Source organism: Citrus clementina, unplaced genomic scaffold (genome assembly GCF_000493195.1).
Source record: "Citrus clementina cultivar Clemenules unplaced genomic scaffold, Citrus_clementina_v1.0 scaffold_4, whole genome shotgun sequence".
NCBI classification, from domain to species: domain Eukaryota; kingdom Viridiplantae; phylum Streptophyta; class Magnoliopsida; order Sapindales; family Rutaceae; genus Citrus; species Citrus x clementina.
Genome location: NW_006262274.1, coordinates 12,674,850 through 12,702,448, shown reverse-complemented (window position 1 = coordinate 12,702,448; position 27,599 = coordinate 12,674,850). Strand labels below are relative to the sequence as shown.

The 27,599-nt window shown below is 31.5% G+C and overlaps 1 protein-coding gene and 1 pseudogene across 1 annotated transcript; both read right to left on the bottom strand.

Moving 5' to 3' along the window:
- Window positions 1-10,989: 10,989 nt before the first annotated feature.
- On the bottom strand, window positions 10,990-14,707 carry LOC112099101 (annotated as a pseudogene).
- A 6,234-nt stretch (window positions 14,708-20,941) lies between these two features.
- Window positions 20,942-23,202, bottom strand: LOC18044308 (heavy metal-associated isoprenylated plant protein 7). The gene is made up of 5 exons (XM_006436810.2): window positions 22,996-23,202; window positions 22,635-22,884; window positions 22,275-22,483; window positions 22,086-22,173; window positions 20,942-21,620 (listed from the first exon to the last, which is right to left on the bottom strand). Exons 1-5 carry the CDS (start codon window positions 23,002-23,004, stop codon window positions 21,139-21,141), a joined length of 1,038 nt encoding a protein of 345 aa, XP_006436873.1. The 5' UTR covers window positions 23,005-23,202; the 3' UTR covers window positions 20,942-21,138.
- Window positions 23,203-27,599: the final 4,397 nt, after the last annotated feature.

Below are 27,599 nucleotides of genomic sequence, written 5' to 3'. Positions count from 1 at the left end.
AAAATATTTTTTTTATAATTTATTTTTTAAAATCATTATATATTCACTTGAATATGGTTTCGTTAATAGATGTTAAAATATTATGGTATTATATATATATATATATACACACAAATGTGAAAGAACACCATTTCAAGTTTTTAAATTAAAAAATATTTTAATACTTATTTCGAGATATTTAAATAAAAAAATAAATATATTATTCAAATTTATACATTTAAATCTATCCAGATTCGCCATTCAAAACAAAAAAATCTATCCAAATTCGGATCAATTAATAATTCAGAAAAAAACAAACGCCACCGTACGTAAACTGTGGAAAAAAAATTACAGTATGGAAATAACAGTAGTATGGACGAGGATCACGTGGGCTATAGCCCGGATATGGATCCATCACGTGGATAATGTTTCGCCGCTGCCCATTTTACTGGGGACACAGGAGAATGGGATGTGGTCGCCCGATAAATCAGAGAGTGGGAGTTGAAAATGAATATTCCATGGACCTTTGAATTAATGCAGTTTAAATTAATCAATAATTAAAATGAATTAGAATTAGAATTAGAATGCTTTGGAATCATAATAAGTTATTTATTTCAGTTACATAAATTGAAATTTTGAAATTAAAATGAGTTATATAGTTATTGATTTGTTTATTTTCTATTAAAATCGGGATAAACTAATATAAATTATAAGAATGAATTTAGTTTAATATTATTATTATTTTAAAAGGGGTAAAAAAATTAATTTTAATAGGGTATGAAAATTAATTAACTTCTTATTTTTGTTCTCCATTATCATTTTCACCTCTCCTATAGGGATGAGATTCTTGGTCGTCATTTCTAAATTTATGGGATTCACTCTAATTTAATTTATGTTCCTCCATATTTTTAGTAAGTAAATACTACTAATAATTTTTATTCCCCATTCTCATTTCTCAATCCCATAAGTAAATGCACCATGAGTCCAGAGAGTGGACTGTGGTTAGATTCGGAGGATTCAAGATCCTAAATATCCGATGCCATATAATTGTTTACTGGATTCAGGATTTTGAATGACTATTTTCGTTATGCAAGTCATCCTTTATGGGGAAATTTACAAAAATAGCCAAAAAAATTAAGTGTTTTTCAACTTTAACCCCTCAAAGTTTTTTCTATCATAAATAGCCAAACACCCTATTTTTGGACTACATTACCCTCATCACTTTCATCAAATTTACAAAGGCATGCCATTTTTCCCTTTTCAATCTAGCAATTCCAGCACTTCCACCACTTTTCTCTTTTCAACTTAACAAACTTCATCATTCAACAAACTCCACTACTCTCAATAAATTAACAAATTTCATCAAACAATCATTACATAATTGAAAATATAATTATCAATTGGAGAGCTTCTTAAGGTTAGTTTATACTCTTACCATAACCTAAACTTTTAATCTATTGATTTTATCATTTGATTTCGAAATTGAAGTGAGTTTTTATTGCAAACGTTGTGATTTTTCATAAACAAAACAATGTGACTTGTTAAAGTAGTTAGTTTGAGTTGAGAAATGAAAATTAATCATTGAAACCCTTGAAAAATCGAGCAAAATAGAAGCCCAAAACAAGTGAGACAGACGCCTGTCTCACATAAAACCAGTAGATTTATGTGAGACAGGCACCTGTTCCACTTGCCTGTCTGACTAAAATATGTGCGACATACAAGTGAGACAGGCGTCTGTCGTACATATAAACCCACTGGTTTTATGTGAGACATGCGCATGTCTCACTTGTTACCACTGGTTTTATGTGAGACAGGCAAGTGGGACAGACGCCTGTCTCACTTGTTCCCACTGGTTTTATGTGAGACAGGCGCTTGTCCCACTGTCTGTCTCACTAAATTTGAGCTATTTTCTAAAAGTAATAACTTGGGCTACATGTGTCCGTTTTAGGCGTATAATATATCGTTTCCAAGCTTACGATGAGACGAAGCAAAACCAAAATTGTATACTTCATTTCATCCACATAAATGTACTGCATATTCACTTTACTAGGTTTTGTAGCGTGGAATCTTATATCTTTTGTTTTTTTTATAATTTTTAAGTTTAATGGATTCCGTTGTACTTCAATTATGTTACGACGATTGGTGGGAGACGTTAGCAGATGGTCGTACGGAGTACGTGAATGCGAAGAATACGACATTTTTAGTTCGGAAAGATTGTACATTTGAGCAATTTCTGACAAGGGTGTATGAAGTTTTATAGATAAATCCTAATGAATATAGTTTGACGATGAAGACAACTTTGAGGTCTAGTAACACAATGTATCGTGCATGTTCACTACCTATGGACATATTTAATGATGAAATGGTTAATGTTGTGCTGCACATGGCCTCTGATGTGGTAAATTATGGATGCCACCCTATATTTGTCACCACATATCCTCAAGTTCCGGCCGAAAATCCTAAGCCACTTGTGGAAAGTGAAACTTCGTTTAGAGCAAACAAGTCTGTCCCCGATATTGAAGAAGAGGTGTTACCATAACAAATGTCGTTCCAGCAACGTTACTCACCAGTCAATGAAAACAATGACACTATTGATGATAATGGCATTACGTTAGCGGATGTTGAAGAAAATGTGTTACCATTAGGGACATCGTTAGAGCAACATTACTCTTCATTTCACAATAATGAGTTCCGCAGTTATGATGATCCTGGTTATGACACCAACAACACAGAAGATGACAATGCTTGTTTGGAACCGTTCAATAGTGTGCAAGGCATGAACTCCAATACTAAAGTTGATGATAGGAGCATTGGTAATTCCGATATTCCTATCAATGATGAGGATGATCATCGGTATGATATTTCTATTAACAATAGAGACAACCGACCTATTCCTCAGACGGCCCGTTCGAGGAGAAGGACAACAGTTAATCCCTTGGTAAGTCTTGCTCCAGTTTTTCCTTCAAACTTGGTAGCTCCAGACTTAGTTAGAAGCTGTAATTCTGTTGACATTGGTGTGGAAAAGTTGTTCGCTGAGAAGAATGAGTTAATACTGGAATTGCGCACAGTGGCCTTGCGGGAAAAATTTGATTTCAAGATTGCACGGTCCACAACGACACGCTCACTGTTCTTCGGAATCATGTAGTTGGCGTCTTCGCGCAACGAGAGGTTCGGATGAGCAGAATGTTCCTTGGGTAGTGAGAAGAGTTGACAATGGTCATACGTGCTCTAATGAGGTTTTGCCTAGTGGCTTCCGTCAAGTTAGGAGTCGGGTTGTTGGCCATCTTATCGCGGATAAATTTATTCAGGATAAATGGATATACACGCCGATTGACATTAGAGCAGACATGCAGCAAGAATACGGGGTCCAGTTAACATATCAACAAGCATATCGGACTAAAGAAGTCGGTCTTGAAATAATACAAGGGAACCCTGCTGAGTCATACAACTTACTTCCCAAATACTCTCACGTTTTGACCAAAGCGAATGAGGGCACAGTGACACACCTCTAGCGGGATGGAGATGATAATTTCTTATACTACTTTGTTGCGCTTGGATCTTCCATCAAGGGCTTCACTCAGTACATTAGGCATGTGATCGTTGTAGATGACACTCATTTAAAGGGGCTATATCGTAGAAGCATTTTTGTAGCAACATGTTTGGATGGTAATAATCAACTGTATCCGTTAGCTATTGGGGTCATGGATTCAGAAAACAATGATGCTTGGGAATGATTTATGACAAAGTTACATGGAGTGATTAGCGATAGGCCAGAGTTAGTGTTTATCTCTGATCGATGCACTGCCATCAAGAGAGCCGTTTTAAAAGCATTTCACACTGCTGCTCATGGAGTTTGTTTTTACCATGTCAAAGGCAATATTAAGTCTAAATTCAGGATGTCCAAAGCTATTTGGGATCAATTCGAGCGAGCCTTTATTAATGCAGTAAAGGCATATGGACACGAAGAATTTAAAAGACAACTTGAAGGGTTGTGGATGCTCCACTCGGGCGCGGCTGATTACTTAGAGAATAATGTGGGTACGTGTAATTGGCCAAGGTCTGAATTTGAAGGTAGGAGATACAGCATACTTACCACCAACATTGTGACAGGCACCAAGAGGCTTGCCAAGTGCACCCGAGTTGCGCGCAGGCTGGTACGCATCTCGCGCATAGCATGTGCATCTCATGCGTGTGAGGCCGCGACCTCGCGCACGAGATGCGCATCTCGCATACGACAGCCGCGACCTCGCCCGCGGGATGCTCCCCTTCACTTCCCCTTCACTTCCGTTTCCCTTCCCTTTCTCTTCCCTTCCCTTTCCCACATGCATCTCACCCACCACCACCACCAACAACAACAACGACAAAAACAACTCACCTAGGGTTTCCAATTTTGTCTTTGATTTTGGAGATCTCTGAAGATTTTCAATGTGATTTAGCTTGTTTCAGCCGCTGACGATGTATACGGGATTCCGGTGATGAAATTTTGGGTGAGAGGGGGAGGAATTTGCTTGAGGGAAACGTGAGAATGAGGAGGGTAATTTCGTCCACAATTTGGTGATTTGGCTAATGTTGATAGAAAAAATTTGGGGGGGTTAAAGTTGAAAAACGCTTAATTTTCTTGGTTATTTTTGTAAATTTCCCTCATTTGTGGGCAGGGACTAGAGAGTGTGTTTGGACCACTGGCAAAGCGTACTTATAAATATTTAATAAAATACTTGTAAATATTCAATAAATTGCTACTATTCTGTTTGAGGATCATGTTCAATAGTGCTTGTACAATAGTTTGTAGATGTAATATTACTATCTATTAAAAAAAATGAAAGAAAGAAAGAAAGAAAAAGATGTAATATTACTCATCTTAAAAACATTAGATTGGAAACTTCAATTTACGCAACTGTAAATCCTATTAGCTTTCATCCCCTGTTGGGTAACCAAAAAAAGATGCTAAACAAAACACATCAAGAATCTTCAAAATGTTGTCTGCGGAAACTGTACATGCTTAAATAAAAAGAGTTGAATTTTCTTTGATTTTTTGTTATCGATTTTCTAAAAGAAAGTTTTTAAACAGAGATTTATGTTAAACCAATATACAACAGTTAGAGCTACCAACCAAGATGTTGTTGCTACACTATTATTATAAAAAAAAAGGTACATATTATTGCTACACATAACCTGTCAGTCTGTCACCAAGAGTGGATTTACTTGTAGCTAAGAGTGAGCAATTGACCGCACTAAAAAAAAAATGAATCCCCTTCAATTTCATATTAATTTATGGGAAACTTATTTTTTAGTGGGGCTAATTTAAAAAAAAAAATCTGTAGAAGGGTTAATTTTATGAATTATCTTTGGTAGTGAGGAAGAGTTTTTTCCCCTTAATACAATTAAAATAATATTTTTTTACCATGATTCACTTTTCTATATTCGCCTTTTGTCTGTCATATTTTTGTTATTGAATCTTGTAACTTAAAATAAAATTCATTTAGTTAATAAAAGCTCAAAACTTATAAATAAAGTAAAATCCTCTCTTATTAGTGATGTGAAATGTTATAAAAAAGTGCCTTAACGAGAATTTTTTATGAGATTTGATAATATTATAAGAGAAATGCATCCCTTTTTTGTGGGAAGAAAGAGCAATGATATCATTGAAGTATCATTCCTTATTGGGGTATTTACCTAAATAAGGTTAAAGTGGTGTTTATTGATCGAGTGAATATCATATTTTTTGGAAAGAAAAATACCATTTCATACTTATGAACCAATGTAAAAGTTGAGAATAGAAAGGCACGCAACCTATGAATATTTCCTGACTCGACCTAGGACGGGCACTCCCTATTATGGGCGGGTTTGTTTGGTTGGGTGTAGTGGATGGGTACAGAAATTTATTTATTTTTTCCTAGGAGAAATTATTTGTTTTGTTTGATAATTTAAGATGGAAGAAACCCTAATTCTTCTACGGTAAGGAATCCTAATTCCAATTGCTCAAACTATTTGTTAACCTACAAAATTATCCTCGCAATAAGATTAGTTCTAATTTTATATTAATTTTATCAATAATATTATAGATTTTAAAATTTAAATCTCAATTTGTATCTTAACTACTATGATATTTATCTATAAATCATATAATAAAATTTTACTAATTATGAAATGTATCGTAACATATATAATTGAGATACAAATATTGAAATTCTTACTATACAAATTTTAATTATTAATTATTTTTTGTTATTTGGAGGCTGCTGGCCACTGACCGTATTCAAAATCCTATGGAGGTATCGATTTGGGATTCGTCCGTCATGTTTTTAAAAAGTAATGGGAAATTTTAATTTAAATTATTTTAACAATTTTTTTCAAACAATATTGATATGTGTTGACCGGTATTGACTACAATTGACCACCATTATTAATCAACGTTGACTAATATTGACTTCTATTACAAATGTTGACTGACATTGAGCAATTAGTGCGGGTCTTTACAATTGTTTTTTAACATTACTATTTTTATTTTAAATTTTCTATTAACAATCTATAACTTAAAATGAGACAAATTCTTAATTTCGTATTTCAGAGAAATACTTTTAAAAAAAATGGAATTAACTTTATAAACTGTGAAATTGTTATATATATTTGGAGAAGAAAAATAACTAATTAAAAGTCGTATTCCATTTGAGCTCAGATTCTTTTGAGTGACAAGAGCATTATGTAATGTATTTTTTATTTAATATAAAAATAAATAAAAGTTCCTGTTGATTAACCTCATATATATAGGTCATTAACCATAATGAGTTACAAGTTCTGTTAGTACCCTTCTAGTTCATTGAGCAATATTGCATACTCCAAATAATATCTCAATATTTTCGCTTAGAATCACTGCTGATCCAAGCTTTGCACTGAGGAATGTATAATATAGTAATTAGTGGTTTAAATTAGTAATAATATGTATATAATTAAATTTCACCGCACACTGCTATAAATGCATGCCTAGTAGACGTTTTTTAAAAAATTAATGTAAATTATATCAAGATTGGATTTGTGTAATTTTCAGTTATACAATTCTGAAAATTTATTATACTAATTTTTTTCTAAATTTTAAAAGATAACAGGGTAGGCAAAGCACAAATTTATATTTTAACCCTTTACTTCCCCCTTAATATTCAAACTCGGGCATTAATCAAGAATGTCAGGAATCCTATCTGTATTGTTCTGTATCATTTTCTTATGAAATAATGCATTTTATAATTGATAAAAATAAAATTAATCTCTATCATTTAATAAATTAATAACATATTAATTAAGACTCTACTTGAGAATAGATTATTTGGAACTGTGGATCCCATATTCCCATAGTACTCTAAAATGAAATTACTTGAAAATGAGTTCGCTAAACTTATAGTGAGCATGAATGAGACCGTAATTGAGAGGGAGAAATGAGAGAGAACTTAGAAATTAAAATTGAAAACACACAACAAATTTGACATCCATGCATTTCTCGGGCCACCGCTACAATACCCGCATGTATTAATAAAAAAATTAAAAAAAATATGGCGATTGTTTGGCTGCCAAGTACAAAAAAAAAAGAAAAAAGAAAAAAACTTGGACCAATCGGTAAAAAGCAATTGGTTGCTCCTTAAATGAATATTTGATTATGAAATAATGTAATAAATAAATATAATAAATAAAATAATAATTATTTTAATAATAAAGGCAACATAATAATAAAAAAATTAGTTTTATAATACTTAAAAATTAGTTTCAAGTTTAATGGTCACATAATTAAGTTAACGGTGGGTGTTTCATGTTTATTGGTCCATTAATTGCATGATTTTTGGGGTTACAAGTTAATGATTTCAAGTTCCATGTTCATTGCTCTAAGTTTCAAGTTCTTTGGGTTTCTATTTTAATGGTCTCAGTTTCAAGTTAATGGTAGGTGTTTCATGTTTATTGGTCTATTAATCGGGGTTGCAAGTTAATGATCCCAAGTTCCATGTTCATTGTTATCAGTTTCAAGTTCATTTGGTTTCAAGTTTAATAATCCTAATTTCAAGTTAATGGCATGTGTTTCATGTTTATTGGTCTATTAATTGCATAATTTTCGGGGTTGCAAATTAATGATCCCAACTTCCATGTTCATTGCTCTAAGTTTCAAGTTCTTTTGGTTTCTATTTTAATGGTTCAGTTTCAAGTTAATTGTAGGTGTTTCGTGTTTATTAGCCCATTAATCGGGGTTACAAGTTAATGATCTCAAGTTTCATGTTCATTGTCCTCAATTTCAAGTTCATTTAGTTTCAAGTTTAATGATCCCAGTTCAAGTTAATGGTAGGTGCACTACTAGAAAAATAGTCTTTACTGACACTTGCTTTGTGACACTTTATTAAAAAGTATCAGTAATTTCATGTATTTGGGGTATTTTCCGTGTTTAACAAACAAGTATCATAGATCACTGATATTATAGTGTCAGTATATTAAACATCAGAAATCATTGACGCTAAGGTATCAATAGCAAAAAAATTATCATTTTATTTTTGTTTTCGCCTCAACTCGAACCCAAGATCTCTAAAGTTCAAACTTTTACTTTCAATAGTAAAACCGCTGAGCCTAAAAATTTTTATTTGTTTAATTATTAAAGTCTTAAAAATATAAAATATATCCATTGCAATCTAAACCTAAACCTAAACTTCTCCAAACTTCTAACGCTGCCTCTCTCATAATGTCTCTGAAAATTAAAATTGAGAGAAAACAAAACTTCTCTAGTGTCATTTTGTAAGCTACCACGCCAGCTAATTTTTGATGAGATTGGATGAAGAGACAAAGAGAGATATCTTTGGTGGACTACGCTTCATCCTGAGACGACCACATATCACAGCAGAAAGATGAACAGTCACGAAACCCTAACGAACAACCACAAATTTCTACCCACCAGCCTTCTCCTCCTACTCCGTTGGCAAATCCGACCCGAAGCTTGAACTTCCCCTGCGGTGCGGTAAGGCACCACCCTGTTGTGCCAGCAGCCAACTCCGGCATGTCAGCACATTCAACATAGCGTTCGGACTCATGTGCCTTCCAAATTCAAGGGTCTTCGAGCCTGCTGCGTACGATTAGCCAGCCTTGCGGCTTATTGACGAAATCCAGTTCGGATTCCAGGGGTGGGCGTCTGGGTCCTAACCAGATCTTCCTTACTAAGAGGTTGATAAGACCTTACGGTAAGAAAGTGAAGGAGATGAAAAGGGGAACGTGGTACAGATCCTTAACTAAGAAGTACTCTTTAGCAGGTTCCAACAGAAAGTCAAGATCTATTGACGTTCGGTAATTTCTCTTTTCCTCTTTTAATTTTGATTAAAATTCAATATAATTATATTCAACTAATTTTAGGGTTTTTCATTTGTGGCAAGGAAAATCTAGATTGTCGACTTTAATCAATGGCTGAAAAATGTGGAGCCGCCTTCATTACACCACCAACTTTCAAAAAACATTTGATGCTTCTATTCTCTTGAACTTGGCCTCTATGCTTGTGGTTTCAAGAACGGACGGTGCCTCTTGAGTTGCGATTGTAATGGTGAACAAATTAAAGGGTACTATTGATGGGTAAGATAGTTACTACAGTATATCCTTTCGCCATTAATAAATAATTATTTTTTTATTACTTTATTGAATTGCATAAGCTTATGATCTTACTTACTCTAGACTTGATAAATATAAAATTATGGGTGAGTATTGTCCACACAATTGTTGATTTTTTGGGTGAGTACTATTTTTTCCCATTGTGGAAGAGCTGTGAATTTGTTAGTTGATCTCAAGATAATCATTATATATTTGGCTAAATTCTGATACTTAGCTACCATGTGAATATTGGGTGGTAGTACCCCTAACCTTTTCGTTCTCGGTTCTTACATCATTCTTCCACTCAATTCAGCACTTCATCTTGATTTCAGTTTTTTGATTAATCAGCACATTTGGCGGTAGAAGTTCAAATTATTATAGGGGTATTGATGATATTTGAGTTGCTGGACACTTGATTTTGAGGTGAAAGATTAATTAATAGTTTACGAAATTATGCTGAAAATTTGAGGATTGATAGACTGTTGTTGTGAACTTGGTTGTTTCCGAACTTGACTAAATGACTTTCAATTGATTTGAAAGTTTGATTAAACTAAGTTTAAATGAGAACATTTTAATTCTGGAAATTTTAGAATGAATTGGGTTTATATTTGATTTTGAATGGATTTCTCAATATGTTTGGTTGTTGTCCAATTTTATTAGAAATTACATATGTACCATGTTTGATATTGCAAACGTATAGCCTAACAGAGTTAGAATAAGCTGAAATTCGGATAAACTACACTTCTATTTGCATACTTCGAATTTGGAAAATTTTATTTTGATTGAACTTGTAATTTATTTTTAATGATTTTTCAAACTCTGCTGCCTCTGCAGCAACTTCTTTTGACAGAACTGTTCATTAATCTTTGATCCTATCAAACACTAGCCTAATGATATCGGAATAGCCTCAAATTTTAATATGTTGTTGACTTATATGTCCACTTAAAATCTGGAAAGTATCGTTCTGATATATTTAGTATTTTAAATTTAATAAATATTCAAACATCTGCTGCTACTTTTACAGTTTCATATGCAATTTTAACTTATATAGTTTTATCATGTGAGAAGCAAATGTAGAGTTGTCCAAATGACTTGGAAATTTTATTTGTCGTGCATTGACATGTCTAATTATGTTTTGTAAGTTTCATAGCATTCCAGATTGAATTAAAGAAAATCTTAAATTCAAGCTGTCAATGTTTCCTATTAAATCTGATTAGTGATAAATCTACTAACTTGCAGTACTTTTCAGGAAAAAAAATGTGTCAACACTGTGAATTGCAATGGGAGAAGAAAGTACCAAAGGCACAAATCTTTTTTCATTATATTTGGGACTATTCTTAAAGGTTAGTCTTTTCCTTTTTCCTTTTTCCTTTTTCCTTTTTTTCTTTTTTATTTAAGGTAATCATATTCATTTTAATTTTGCTTGATTTTGCGTGATAGTTGATACAAGCCCGTCCTAGCCATTGCAAAATTGACACTAAAAAGGTTCCAGTTTTTTATATTATAGTTTGAAAAGTCTGCAATGTTTGCTATGCTGATGCCCCATTTGAATGTTGGAGCCCAAAAATGAATGGTTTTAGGACCAGCCGGGTGGTTCTAGAAAGCTAGGAGCTTATTAGCTATTCTTTTTAATTAAACTAATTTAACTTAAATATTATCCCGATTATTGATTTCTATGGTTTGCGATTGATTTGAGTTTGACATTCTTGTTTTGTGTTGGTTTGAGTTTGACATCCTAGTTTAAGACTTTGAAGGCTTCCACGAAATGATTTTGGATGATGAGCATATGGGTAATAGTTTGAAAATTAATTTACTATATCAAATATATATTTAGTGTAGCATATTAATTTTAAGAACTATGGATTATTCCATGAATATTCTAGTAAATGGTTATGTTATATATGCATGTCTTAATATATAATAATTATATTTTGAAGTTTTTTTTCCCTTTCTAGGTTTAGGAAAAATGTTTAAAGTGATTTTGGGTTATGATGTCAATCAAGTTAAAGCAACATTACTTGTGAGTGGAAATATATAATGATTATATTTTTATTCTACTTTTTTTTATCTTCTTAAAGTTTTATAATTAGGCAAAATTAATGAATACGTAATTACAATTTAGGGTGATATTCTTTAAATGGTCCACATGAATAGATTTAAAGTATTATAATAAATCTCATACTCATTTTATAAAGGCTTAACTAAGTTTGCAAATATTATTTCTTTTAGTAGTAATAATTTTGGATCGAACTCTCAAATTATTGAAATATTTTATGTCCAAACTTTATTATGCCTAATATAAATATGGAGATTCATAGTTATTTTATACCCAGTTTAAGGAAACTGTAGTTTGAGGACTTATTTTTTGCCTTGTTAAATAAGCTTTTAGAATGAATAAATTGAGGAAATGAGTGGTGATTTATTTATAATAGAACATTTGTGATAGCTTTTAACTATGCACAAAAATCATTTGATAAATGTAGATAGAGTAACATGCTTGTGCTGAAAGTAGATATTACATTGAAAACTTCTTGTCTGCTATAGTTTGTTGTATATATAACTTTTACCAAAAGAGAATAATTGAGTTTATTTATAAATAGCTTATGAGTATTTTTTTTCTTTCGAACAAAATAATTTTATTTCTATTAATTGTTGTTTCTCTAATGGTTGGATATTGGCAGCTAATTTCTTTTTCTTTTTCATGTATTCATATGCAGATTTGATCAATGTGTTTGAAGTGTTTATTCCTCAACTTCACTTATATCCTAACCCATACAGTCTATTGAATGGAGAAGCTGCTGGTGTGATAACACAATTATACTACTCATATTCAAAGAGTGAAAGGCAGCCATCCTTCTCAATTTAGCTTCTAGATTTATTAAATTTAGCCACAAGTAGTAGGCATTTGATTGGATGGTCTAAATTGTTATGTATTGAATTTGGATTATTTAGTTATGAGAGTATGATATCTCATATTTTTGTTATTGAAGTTTTGGAATTTGTAATATATACTAATAATATTTAAATATGAAATGAAAGATTTTGTGATATAAATCAATTTCTTTTTGTTATTTTGTGGTGCCTTTTAATTTTACCAATAAATCAATAGGCAATGATCCAATTTAATTTTTTATTTTTTTAAAATAAATTAACTAATGATACCACGGTAACAGTAATCATAAACACTAATAAAATATCAATAACTAATAACACTATGGTGTTATAATATCGGTGATACTGTAGTAATAGTAATCACTGACACCACTTACAAGTGTCACTATTTTTCTGACTCCCAGATTACTGACACAATTAACAAGTGTCAATGAAAGTAATTTCTGACACTATTCTAAAATCAGTAAAGACCATTTTTCTAGTAGTGGTGTTTCATGTTTATTAGTTTATTAATTGCACGATTTTTGGGATTGTAAATTAGTGATCCTAAGTTTCATATTCATTGCTTCCAGTTTCAAGTTTAATGGTATATGTTCCATGTTTATTAATTTCATATTTCATATTTCATATTTCATGTTTATCAATTTTTCAAGTTTACATTTCTTTCATATTTAATAATAATAATAAATTATAGTAATTCGATCTACTCCAATTGAATTCGATGACTATTTTTCATGCATGTATGAGATACATGCATGTACTGTAGTAGCGCCCATTTCTCTGACTGTGAATTTGGCGTAGGGACATGATCCAAGAAAAACTGTTAAAGTTATGACGTAGTTGATGTGATAAGATTGTGAAGCCGGTGGCCGATAATGCAAAACAAAGTGGTAAAAGTAATCAAGGCAGGCGAGTGAAAATAATAGAAAATGATTCTGAAAAGCTTCGGCGTTATCTTGGAAATAGTAATTGGATTTGGATGTCATTCATCATCACGCATCAGCAGGTGAAGAAGAAAACAAAAGCACGAAAATGTACAAATGACATGAAAATGAGAGCCATTGCATCACAAATCCATCACTTGATTCCCCGAAAACAAGGGGCCAATTTGTTGTCAGGCGAATTTAGGATAGTATTTATCAGTCTTATCAAACTGCTGGGCTCCAGCTCCATTTTTTTTACTCCCAAGCCGTCGATGGACCCAAAACTTTAATTTTTAAATAATATCCAAACATATCGTTTGTTTGTGTTCCATATCAATCAATTAACACGTAATTAGAAACATGTTATTTGTTGGGAAATTTACAAAATTAGCCATAAAACTTTTACGTTTTTCAACTTTAACCCCTCAAAGTTTTTTCTATCATAACTAGCCAAACACCTTATGTTTGGACTACATTACCCTCATCACTTTCATCAAATTTACAAAGCCATGCCACTTTTTCAAATTTACAAAACCATGGCACCTGTTCCATTGCTTGTCGCGCATAAACCCACGGATTTTATGGAGTACATGATTTTAGATTTGATTTGTCTCGTCGTAAGCTTCGAAACGGTATATTATACGCCTAAAACGAACATATATAGCTCAAGTTATGACTTTCGAAACATATATGAAATTTAGTGAGACAGGCAAGTGGGACAGGTGCCTGTCGCACATAAACGCACAAAGTGGCATGGCTTTGTAAATTTGATGAAAGTGATGAGGGTAATGTAGTCCAAACATAAGGTGTTTGGCTAGTTATGATAGAAAAAACTTTGGGGGGTTAAAGTTGAAAAACGTAAAAATTTTATGGCTAATTTTGTAAATTTCCCTTATTTGTTTTATTTCTTAGTTATGAAAAATGTAATATGATTTTAATTATGTCAAAGATAACACATAAAACAACTAAAAGCCAGCTTAGGGATGATAAATTGCTCCGTTCAAGTTGGATATCTATATATCCAGTCTAATTAGAATAGATAATGTCCATCCAAAATTTTTTTGATACGAATACAAAAATATTTTTTTGAAATATCTAATTAGATATTGGACGGATACATATGTTAAATGAATATTCAATCCATTTATCCAATTATGTTAAAATTTTATATTTTATAAAATTAAAATGAAGTGAAAAATAATATTCAGCATAATATCCGTTTACCCCAATGTCATTTTTCCTTTCATATTTTCAGTTTAACAAACCCTAGATTATCTCTCTTCACACATACCAGTTGATCCTCGCTCACGGCTCATTGATATTTGTCTGTCGGTCGTCACTTGTCGACCATTGATATTGTCAATCGTTGCTTGTTCCGCTATTGATATTAGTGTATTTACGACCCTGCTCTCTCCTCTTTAGCATTGCAGCTTCTTCTTCTTCTTATTTAAGGTATCTTTCTTTTTATCTCTTATTGCATACATGTGATAGCTTTTACTTTATGTATGTGTTTTAATATCAATTGATGGTCCAAATGTTGTGTGAAATGTTGAAGTTGTCTTTTTTTTTCCCCTGAACTAAATGAACCCATTTGACATTTATTGGTAATTCGGTGGTCACATGTTAATTTATGGGTGGTTTAGTGTAATTCGCGTATAGAAATTCATTTTGAAATTTAGAGACTAAATAAATTTTATGTGCTAAAAAATTCATTCCAAACACTAGCCATTTCGTATAAATTAATATTTAGTGGGTAAAAATGGTTATTGATTCAATTGCTTTTATTTGTTAGCGCACAATTTGATGAATATTAGCTTTGAAATATTTCGTAAACATGACTTTGGTCAATAATTCTGAGTGCATGCTTTGATGTCAAGCTAACACATGCAGTCGACTTTTAGTGGGGACGGTTGATTTTTAAGCCCACATTGTAGTATACTTCATGCAAGTAAATTAGAGGCTTTAATGTATACTAGAATTGGATATAATCTTAATTAAAAGGTATTAAATTCATCTTACTTTTACGCTTTATTTAATTTTAATAATATTTATTGTCTTTCTATTTTATTACTATTTTTATTTTTGTAAAGAAATAGGTGGAATTCCTAAAGATGAGGTGATGAATGGAGAAGGTGACCGATATAAAAAAGGAAAGATTCAGGAAAGTTGATTAGCAACATTGAATAACATTAGACTATTTAGTGACAGCTTCTTATAAAAGATAACGCGAAACGATAAAAACATATTTATTGATAGGTCAGGCCTTCAGAGAGATTTGTGCCATCTTAATCTTCTCGATGAAGAAGAGACACAACCTTGTTCTGAATAGTATTTATTTTTACTTTTTCTACTTTGTGTTTGATGCTCATTATAGTGCTCAATTATGAATGATCATGATTATAAATAATATAAATTATTTAGTTGTTTAATGCTTTAATTGTTTTAATTTGGGGATGTTTATTATATCTATTTTGCTATTAGAATCTGACATTGGTTTATTATTATTTATTTCATATTTTCTACATTATTTTTCATATAACAAAAATTAAATATCTATCGATATTCATAGCCATACTGGTAAAATCAAATCCACATCCATACCAGATATATCCCTCATAGATAATTATGGATTTGCAAAGAAGACATATATTAATAATAAAAAGAAAATAAGGCAAAGCTAGAGAAATTTGGGACATAATAAGCCTTACCCCTTGAAAGAACCATAGCACAAAAAGCTTACAAATAGAGCCACAAAAAATAAAAGATAGAGAAGCCACACAGCATATCTAACTGAATCTATATTGTAGAAAACTATTAGCATCTCAAAAAGGAAACATCTGGGTACTAATAGCAATAAGAAATCACATAGCTTGTTTAATTGATTGGGTATTCGAATCATACTAACGTTCGGTTAGAATGGGAGAGATTCAAATTATATTTGCGTAATATTAAGAAGGATTATATATAGGATATATGTTACTACAAATACGTTGTTTCGTAGACTTAGTAGTGGTTTTAAATTAACTTTATAATTGATTGGCCATCTAAGTGAAGTAGGGTCAAAATATTTATTTAAACTTTACTCATCTCATACCTTGTTTTTAAAGTATTACTAAAAATAAGGTTAGGACAACATCCATCCGATCAAACATTAAAAAGAAAGATTAAAAAAATCAATTGGGTATTTAATAAAAATTTTAGTTTCAAACAAAAAATAAATAAAGTTAAAAATCTTATTGATGAGAAGACAGGAAAAGGAGGGCATGCATGACCTCTCAGAGCCACTTGCATGCCACGGGCACTGAAAGATCATGGCAGGTAAATTATCTTTGTATGTTTTTAGCAGTTGCAGTGAATAATTGAACAACTGTTCACGCAGTTACGAATGCCCTCGATGGTTGGTAGGCAGGTAATGAGCAGTAATTGCTTTAAACATAGCAGTAATTGCTAAGCCCCCGGTTTAATTACAAGTACAAGGAATTAATTTAATATCCATTTTTTTAAAGAGTTTTAAGTACAGCTTCAGTTTATTTTTTTATTTTTTTAATTAAAGACCGTTCTCGACATTTCCGAGAATCCTTTGTATTATTAATATAATATTTGCAGAAGGTACAATATTATCAGTTCTTTGGAATGAGAGTTTTGGTAGTTCAAGAATCAAAGACCACATCGTCAACAAGTTTCTACATTCTTAAATCTTAATTTTAATCACTTTGATTTCAGTTCAAACAACCTAATCACGATCTAATCAGATTGATTATATAATAATCTTTTTTTTCATTGAAAACAAAAACTAGGGTTATATTATATATTTATAGACATTGCTGTCCAAGGCCCAAAACAAAATATTAAATTAAACAAAAATAACGTATGGTGTAAGAAACCATATTCACTGATGGAAAAATTAGAGGAAAATGGAAAAGTTTTTAAGTTTGGAGTAAATAATCGGTGGCTGTTCATGTACACACATTGCTAAAATTATATTGAATTAAATTATTTTAATTAAATATGCCAACATGGTCCAAGTCACGATGCCATATCCTTAAAAAGGAAATTTGATCCGTGCTAGATAAGTATGCTGATACGTTTGTCTTTTTATCTACGACGTATATATATCTTAAAAAAATTTCAACAAAATACGCATTATACATTGTGGGTGGGCGGAATAACTAAAGTTGGAGAGACTTTTAATGCGAGATAATAAAGTTTAAATAGAAAACTATATTTTTTAATTTTAATATTATTTACATGGTACATTCCATCCAAAGAAAAAAAATACATTACCTGTGTACAATAGAAACTTATTGATAAATGTATCACTGCATCATAAGTCCTATGGTTTATGAAACCCAAATTAGGGCTAATTTGGTAATGCTTTTTAAAATAATAGTTGTTAATTATACTGTAAAAATAATCAATTGTGAAGAAAATTAGTAAACCTTTAGTAAAATTCATTTTTAAAAGTGTTATGAGTTTTAAAAACTGTCGTATATGTTTGTTAAATCTTAGTATATTAAATCGCTGTAAAAATAAAAATGATTGAATTGGTCATAATATTGAATAAAATTTATTTAGATATCTATAAACCTATATATAATTTTTTTTAATTGTATGTGTATGTAATAATTAATAACTAACACAAATATTTTTATGTTGTTAATTTTCTTTTATTTTTATCTCAATATAATGGCTAATAATAATAATAATTTATATCTCTTTAAAGTTAATGACTTTAACTCCTAATTAATAAGGATAAGTTTGAATTTTTATAGTATATATGAGATTATATATGAAATTATATTAAGTATAAAACTGATTCTTAAAATCAAATTTTAAAAGCTACTCCTTCAATATTTTTTAAAATTTAGTTTAGGATAGGATGATTTTACAAAAAAAAAAATATTTTTTAAAAAAATTAACAAACACCAAAATTAACTTTTAACTTTTAAAATTATTTTTAAGCCTCATAAAAGCAATCCCAAAAGGACCCTTAATACCTAGCAAATGTCATAATTGAAATTTAATTTCGAAAATTTGTGCTTCACGTGAAGGAAAAATTTACTGTTATTATAAATATGGAGAGACTCAAACCCCCTAATCTTAATAATGAGATAAGGAGGTATCTGTCACAGTCTATGATTGCATTCCAACATTACATCATTAAATTAAAATTAGTCTATGTTTTCAGGTAAATTTAATGGGTCCACATATAAATAAAATCACCTTATGGAGTATTAATAATTAGCTAGAAATATGGATTTTTAAATTCACGTATCTATGATGGGTCCATAGATAGATAAACTCAACTTTATGGAGTATATTTCTGAATTAGAAATATGGATTCACATTGTTGTTTAACAACTCAAAGAAAGGGTTAAAGAAAGAGTGGGAAAGGATGAGGAGATAATGTGATAGTGTTGGCATACATCAAGAAAATAAAAAAAGATTGATTTTTTTTTTTTCCAAAGATTGGCTAGCAAGAATTAGTTTTATTCTATATCTAAGTAATCTACTTACGGTTTCGTCATCGTCAGCAAATGTAAAGTGATTGGTGACAAAGACGTTTTCATTTTTATTATATGTCTGCTCATAAATCAAGCCGGAAGCTTCTCCAAGGAACTGCAAGCACATCGGATTGTCAACATGTAAGAGTTCATTTGTATTGAGTAATCAGCATGGTGTGCGCTGAAAAAGACTATTCTTATATAAGAGTTGGGTTACAAGTTATAACAACCAAGTAAATTTATGTCTTCTTTCAGTATAGACATCGTGGTTTTGTTATTTTACTTTGCAATTCAAAACTAATTTACATATTTGAATGTGACGATGGTAAAAATATTTCAAATCGACTGAGAATAAATCATATAGTTTACAAGTATAAGACAATTGGTCAATTCTTAACTTTTTTGATAGTTTTAGTTTGAGTATGCATTAGGACCATTGACTTTTATAGAAAATCAGACCCAAGCTCACGATTAGTTAAAATAGATTAGCCTCCACCGGAGTGATAGGAAAAATCTCTCACACCGACTAAGATTAGTTGATGCAAGCTTTGTGTAGTCTTGCAAAATCCGAATTTGCAAATGAAATGCCAAAAAGAGAATTTCGCATTAATTTCTCTTTAATGAATCTTAAAATATGCACCTTATAGGATATTATTAGATGGGCACCACATTAATAAAATCCACTCAAATAAAAGTTTGTCCACCTTTACATTAGTTTTGTACATACTTGAAAACGGTACTAAAATCACAAAGCCTAATTGCTTTGTGATAATTGAAGCCAACATTTGAAACAAAAACAAAAACTCTAGCTGGATTAATGGAATTAGCATGTGATGGTCGAATCTCATGCAGAAACAGTCGTATAAACTTTTGAAAAAGGGTTTTGAGTGGTCTTCCTAATTCGTATATATAATCTTATATGAAGCCATGATTAATTTGTATTGAGACTGTTGGCTCAACTCTCGACATTCTACTTTCAACATACACTATGACTAAAGGCATTTGCATGTGCTTAAAATCCTGGCCAGCGGCATGGTACTTAAAAGAATCTCTATAATAATATCATTGTGCCCACTTCACTTTTACTATCAACCTTGTCAGTACTCGAAAGCCACAGAAATAATTGGAACTAGAGAGAAAATCAAACGAAAGCCCTAATTATTTCAAAATTTAGGTTAAAAAAAAATTTAATTTTGTGTGCCTCAAATATTCAATGATTTATCTAAACCATCTGGATAACAGAAAAGTTTCCCCGGAAAACACTCATAATAAATCGAATTTCGATAGGTGAAGTTTCCAAGATAAAATTGAAAAGCAGAGTTTGATAATATCTAGACTCTAGAGTAGTTGATCACAAAGGAAAATAGAAAGAAAAATGAGTCTGTGATGCAAATTTACCAAAGGTACAGAAAAAAAGGGTAACTTATTTGGTGGGTGCAGTGAGTCAGTGAGAGTATCATTGGAAAAAGCAATAAATAATTTCTCCACCCAGATGGAGACTAGAGTGTTAATGAAATCCCAATTTCAGAGTTAATTAGATTGTTGATTGTACTGCTCTTTCATTCTAATATTAGACCATTTTTAAACCATTTGATTTTCAAATTATTCCAAAAACAGTAAATTAGAGGGCCTTTAAATAGAATGTCATAATCTAATCATAAATTCACCTTAATTTAATTAATAGGAACACACCAAATTTATTTGTGAAGTTATTGAAAGATACTTGAACCAACAGGTGTGTCCCACCAAAAACTGAATCAACTGCACAAAAGGAGAATAAAAAAAATAGTATAATAACATCCTATTGCATGATGCAGAACCAATGGAAGTGCTATTGTGCTAATGAACATGGAAACTTCAAGTCAATGTCCCCTTCATTCAACAATATAACCAACCCACTTACTCAAACAGTGAGATTGATGACCTTCCACCATACAGAATTTTAACAAATATAATAAACAAAGCATCCTAAGAACTACAATTTGTCATAATGTTAACAAATAAATTTTTTCATAATGTTATTATATATATTCATATTTATAACAGTTAAAAAAAAGTACTCCAGAGCCTCAAAACTCTACAGCATATCTGTAGATTATACTTTTTGTAGCAACAAAAACTACACAGTACAACTGAGCACATCACATGGAGAGCAGGACAGGGTTGAATTTTGATAGATCACCCAATTGATCTTCTTTTTTTCCCCATTTTGCCCCTTCATCTCCCCAATTTTTTTTTTTTTTTTACATTACAGAACAGGCATTAGGGTTTTCATCACTGAAGATCTGAGGAGGGTAAGCATACATCTCCATTGCATACCTTTGTGGGTAATAATAATATTCATTAATATTTTTCTTGAGCTCCACCACTGTTGTCTCTTCTGTTGCTGCTGTTGCATCTGCTGCAGCTGCTTTAGCTTCATCATCATTACTCTTCTTGTTGTCACCTTCTTTCTTCTCTTGGTTTTCTTGCTCTCCAGCTGCTGCTTTGTTCTCTTTGTTTTCACCTCCTCCTCCTCCTTTCTTCTCTTCTTTATTGGCAGCACCATCACCACCACCACCGTCGCCACCGCCGCATTTCTCTTCTTTCCTCTCCGGCTCTTGCTTCACAATCACTGCATGTTTTCCGGTTCTCTTGTACACGTAATCCACCAGCTTTGGTGGATCAAATACACCTTTCACTGTAACCTGTGAGTTCTTTAGATCTGGCTCCGCTGATTCCACCCCTAGAAAGTTACAAAAAGAATTATGGTGATAATTACAATAATATTCTGATCTGGGGACTGGGGTTGGTGGGATTTGATTTAGAATTGAAGTAAATATTTATTGACTTCAATTGGACCAAGTACCATAGAATCTTAATGAATTGAACAGTTTAATTATATAATAAAGTTAAAAAAATAAAGAAAAACCTGGGTCATTTTTGAAAGATTGGTGAGAGAAAAAAATAAAAAAACTCTGTTTTTCTCAAAAAAGGATTCAAAAGTTATGGCATTTTATTGGTCCCAAATTGCCAAACTAAAGTAAGAGGATAAGCTGTTAAATCACAATTAAATTGTGGCAGCAAAAGATAATTAAAAAGAATACACGAACAAAATTGCATGAACCGGAAAAAAAAAAAAATAGACCACACCAAAGAAATAGAAAGAACGAAAGAGTTTTTGAGGAAAAAAAAAAAGAAAAGAACACACCTTCCATTCTGAGTATCCTTTTCTTGATCTCTAGTGAACAACCCTCACAATGCATGTGGACTTTTAACACCACGATGATCACCTGAGGCTGCAGCAAAATTAATCAAACAAAAAATGAATATCAAAGAATAATTAAAATTCAAAGTACTAGAGACACACAAGAGAGAGAGTAAAAAGATTAAAGATTACTTCTTCTTTCTTCTCCTCAGGCTTCGGCGGCGCTTTCTCTTCAGCCTTTTTCTCCTCCTCCGCCGCCGTTGGTTTCGGAATCGGAGACAGCAGCTCAACTTGTCTATGACTCTTCCTTTGAACTCTGTCCAAAACCTTCAATGGATCGGCTTTTTCTCCCTTCACAATCACCTTGTGAGTCTTGCAATCAGTTATTACATCTTCAACTCCTGCCAAACACCCAAATTATAACAAATGACGGCTACTAAATCGAAATTTAGCTGACAGAACGTGATAAAAACAGCTATTCTGCAAGCGTTATGTCTATTATTTTTGGGTCTGAATATCGCTGCTCTTATGCTTGTATATAAATATTTATACCTTCAAAGCCTTTGAGGCAGCGGCGAACCTTGCGAGCACAACCCTCACAATGCATGTAAACTTTAAGAACAATTTCTTTTGGTGGAGGTGGAGATTGTTCTTCCTTTGCCGCTTTGGCGTCCTTTGATTCTTCCGGTGCCGGTTTCTTCTCCTCAGCTGCTGCTGGTTTTTCTTGCGGTTTCTCAGCTGCTTCTTCTTTCTTTGCTTCTTCCGGCTTCTTCTCCTCCGCTGCCGGTGGCTTCTTTTCTTCCTGTATAACGAACACATGCAACCAAAAAAAAAAAAAAGATTAAAACCCAATCAAGATGATTAATGGGTTCATAAAGAAAACGTAAATAAGATTATGGAGTTTTTGCAATACCTCCCCCATTAGTGTACAGAGAATTTTTTTGTTGTTGAGATAAGCTTTGAGATTGAACTCTCTCTCTCTTTTTCTGTGGAGAGGCAGGCTTCTCTTATTTTCTATTTCTTTTGAGGTTTTTTCTTTTTCTTTTTTCCCTACTACTGTGGTTTCTGGACCATCAGATCTGAAGTTAAAAGAAAAACACTTCACTATAAGGTCTAATTTATCATCATCGTCGTCGTTCACATGACGTGGCTTTTTATAAGGGGCACGTGCTATCAACGAAGGATGTGCTCGAGACAAATGGTGCCCGGAGCTTTCATGCTACTTTTTGGCCTTTCTCGAGGGGCATTTTGGTAACTCCACATACATTTATGTTTTACAGTTACTGAACTAATATTAGAAGCTTAAGAAAAACCATAACCCTGTAAATTTATGTATAAGTGGACTTACGCTATCTCATCAAGTGGCAAAAATAAAATAACAAATCGGCCTGAACGTAATGGAAATGTTTAAAGACGTTACCCTCCATACATACATTCAAGGGGCATTCTCGTAACTCGACATGCATATATTCATGTTGTTACCAAGGTTGATGAGAAGTAAAGTACGTAGAGACATAACGCTCCGTTGAGGGGAGTGGGGTCCACCATGTGAGTCCCGTCAGCAGCTGCCAATGGCATCACAGCCGTCTGATTCATTCCTAAGCCACGTGGCATACACGAACGGAACAGCCAACTAGACCAAAACAGAACGGTGGGTGCCTGCCACTACTAGACTCTGTGCAAGGTTGTGATTCTGTCACCCAACTGTAACATAACATCTTTGACAGTCCCTGCCGTGAGACTTAAATTTTCAACGGCGTCGTGATCGTGGTAATCTGCAGGTCTGTTACTGCAAAGTTAGGAAACTTATTTAATATCAGGAATTAATGTGATATATATCAATGATGCACTCACATAAATGCATTAACCCACCCAGGGTTGCTAAATTTAATATTTTTGGTTAATCATTCCATTTTTTTTTTTGATAATTTAGAGTAATCAACGTTAATTATGTAATTAACCAGAGCCGTAGGATATACACAAACTTTAATTAAAATAAAATATTAAAATTAATTTTATAGCTTTAATATATGTATAGATAGTTGTAATGCAATTTCTCTACCAACTTTCTAGGCTTATCATGTGCTTAGAATTTTATCACAGTATAGGCTGCTCAAATCACATGGTTTATAATTTTTCAAATCTGATTTTATTAGAATGGTGTGTCCTCTCTAAATTATTAGATTTTTTTGGCCTGTAGAGCTCCAATTGAATCATTTTATTTAGTTTTAATTGACAAATCATTTGAGTTCGAATCTTAAAAAAAAATGAAAAATGAAAAATTTAATTTGAGTTTTATCTACTAATCTATCTTTTTAATAAAAAAATATATAAAAAATTAGATTTTTAAAGGTTAAAATTAAGGCAAAGTTTGCTAATATATATATATATATAGTTTGGTAGGGCCATGTGTGAAATTTGTTATTTAATTGAAAAGGCTAAGTTTTGGTAAAAAAGCTACCATAAATTAACCTTTAATTAACACAATTAGCAGACAAAAAGCTAAGGATTTCAGTTATTGGTCATTATGACAAAGTCCTAATGGGAGTTTTCTGTTGTCTTAATTGTTTCTAGTCTGTTCAGCATTTGAATCACTGAAGTTGCAATTATTGTGACTCATACCGACCTATAACCTAATAAGAGAACGGCCTCTTTGGCAATATGAGCATGAATTAACAACCCAAAATAAATAAATAAATAAAATGAACACGCAACAAAGCCATGGCAGATGAAGTTGGTGAACTTTACCATTTTGTTAATATATTTTCAATTCTTTAGGAGATATTTTAGAATATCTCAAAAGTAGCATGTCCAGGATCTAGATACTTAAATTTGGGAGAGTTTAGTTTAAACAAATTTTAATTTAATTTGAAGTACTTTTTTCTTTTTTTACTGTTCACTTAAATAAATTTAAAATCTCAAAAATTCAAATTCTATTCTTTTCTTTTAAATTTTAAAGAATAATAGTAATAAATTAATTATATGGCTATTGTTATTTAAACCAATTTTTCAAGACCACTAAATAGCACTCTTACAACTAAATTACGAATATTTTTGTTATATATAAAATGTGGCCAAATTCTTTTTATTTAACTCTTTTACAAGGGGTTAATGACACATTTGAAAGGAAAATAAGGCTTAGAAGGGGCCGAAGTGCTTCTTAGCTCTTAGCTAGGTTTGCCCATGATCGTATAAGACATACAATAAACAAATGATATTATGATGTGAGTGCATTTATTTTTAAGAATTATCATGCAATTAGTGGTTATATAAAATTCAATTACATGTTATATATGCATTAATTAGTTATATTGTATTATCTCTGATGTAATATAAAATTCCTCCATGTGTTAGGTTTTGGGAATTGGGATTATGGTCAAGTTGTTCTGATGGTGCTCGGTAATAAAAACATGTAGGATAAGAAAGTAGGTGAATAAAAAGTTGTGAAAAGTAAGGGAGCGTTTACTAAAAGGTGAAGTTAACTATGATATGATTATTAATGTTATTACTTTAAAATATTATACAATGATCTAGTAATATTAATATTACAATAAAAAATACATTAAATTTATTTAAAATGCAGCCCAATCATTTAAACTGAATGGGCCGAATTTATTTTCAAATATTTAAAAGATGAAGAGATTTTTAATTTTTTTTTTCATAAAATCACCATTCTAATAGGCGGTTTTGATGAAGTTTACGCTATTTCTATAATTATGCGTTAAAGTTTTAGAAAATTGTGAGGAAAAGCTCACGTTTAGAATTGTGAAATGTAGAATTTATATTTGAGGACTCCATTCTTCTTTCCTCTACGAAGTACCATTTTTTTTTAAATTGAATTTCGAATGTGTGTTTTGATTTGATCAATTCTGACTATATAGGTTGAACTTAGGGATTTTTTCAAGATTTGATGCCGTAGGTGAACTTTTTTTTTGGCCTTTTACTAGTTAAATTTAAGTCAATAATTTTTATTTAAGCTTTTCTTCCATATTTTCTCATCCACAGAAAATGCTGTGTAGGTTCTTAAAATGCTAATAAAACTGGTCACATACATTTATATGAATATAAGAAAAGAGCTAAATGATAAAAAAAAAAACTTAGAATTAGTTTGTAGATTATGGGAAACTTTCGTTTAGAAGCTTGTATTGCTAAAAGACAAATTAGAGGATTTTATTATATAAATTTAATTTAATTTCATTTCATTTCATTGGAATAGTGTATACTTAATTAAATAGAAGTTCCCTCTTAATTGGAGGTGGGGCTTTAGCAGCTGCCTCTAGGCCTTGAGCCGCCCCCAGTTCTATTAATCCTTGGTGTTACATCAATTAATATTGCTAATAGTTTAGAAGTTTAAAAATTCTTCATTCTTTCTGATTGTTTTATTTTATTTTATTTTTTTGTTTTAGAGTCGAATCAAGAATTCAAGATCTAGAATCATTCCATTTTATTGATTGGACTTATTTATAAATTTTTTCTCTAATATCTAATATATAGAGTAATAGGCAAAAATTTTCAAATAAGGGGCCCTACTAAGTCCTTGAATAATACTTACGACAAGCCAATAAACTCAATCACGATTAATCAAAAGTAAATATTTTCAAACATTTATAAGTTATTAATAAATCTTTAATTATTCCTAAATAGGGGCACAAAAATGATAATTAATATAATTGAGGGCCTTAGATTGGGACAGGGCTTCAGCAACTTTTTCTGTTGTCTAGGACTGGAGCCACTCCTGGTAATATTGATATTTGGTATTCAACATCAAAATAGCGAATTATTCAAAATATGAAAATTCTTCAATTTTTGTTTTGTTTTTTGTATTTGTTGAGAATCGAATAGAAATTTTGAGAACTAGAGTTATCTCATCTAATTGATTGAACTTGTTAATTAAATTTTCTAATATTAAATATACAGAGTAATAGACATTCAAAACTTGAGCCCTGATGTCTTTCCTTTTTCATTTTAATAAAAATCCCTTGTTCGTCAAGGTTATTAACACAAAAAACCAAAAAAGAAAAAAAAGACATTAAAAAATTTTCAAAAGGAGGGCTCTACTAAGTTCTTGAATAACACTTAAAGATGAGCCGATAAACTTGAGCAAGATTAATTGAGACTAATTAAATTCAATATGAAGTATTTTCATTTCTTTCTTGTCACATACTTTTAGAATGTCAAAAAGAGAATTCGGGATTTAGAAGCATCCGAAAAACTTTGATTGGATTTTCCTATAAAAATTCTCTAATACGTAATAATTGACAAAATAGGCATGCAAAATTTTCAAAGGGTTGCAATAATGTTCCTTCCCAAGTCCATAAAATTGATTGTGCTTAAGTGGGACAACAAATGGAAGAGACATTGTTGGCTCTGATTCATAAGATAAAATAATGGTTTATTTGAGTGCTAATATGTGACATGACTTTGATTTCATCGTTTGTGTGGTGGGAGTATTATTTAAATTGCTTGATTACGTATTAGATATAATTCGTATATATGAAGCTCTAACTTTATTAGAGA

What these genes read in the sequence shown, in the direction of transcription:
- LOC18044308 (XM_006436810.2), bottom strand. An exon ending in CTGCCTCAAAGGCTTTGAAG is followed by an intron (nt 22,484 to 22,634) that starts GTATAAATATTT and finishes GGTGTTTGGCAG; the next exon opens with GAGTTGAAGATGTAATAACT. An exon ending in AAGGATACTCAGAATGGAAG is followed by an intron (nt 21,621 to 22,085) that starts GTGTGTTCTTTT and finishes GTAACTTTCTAG; the next exon opens with GGGTGGAATCAGCGGAGCCA.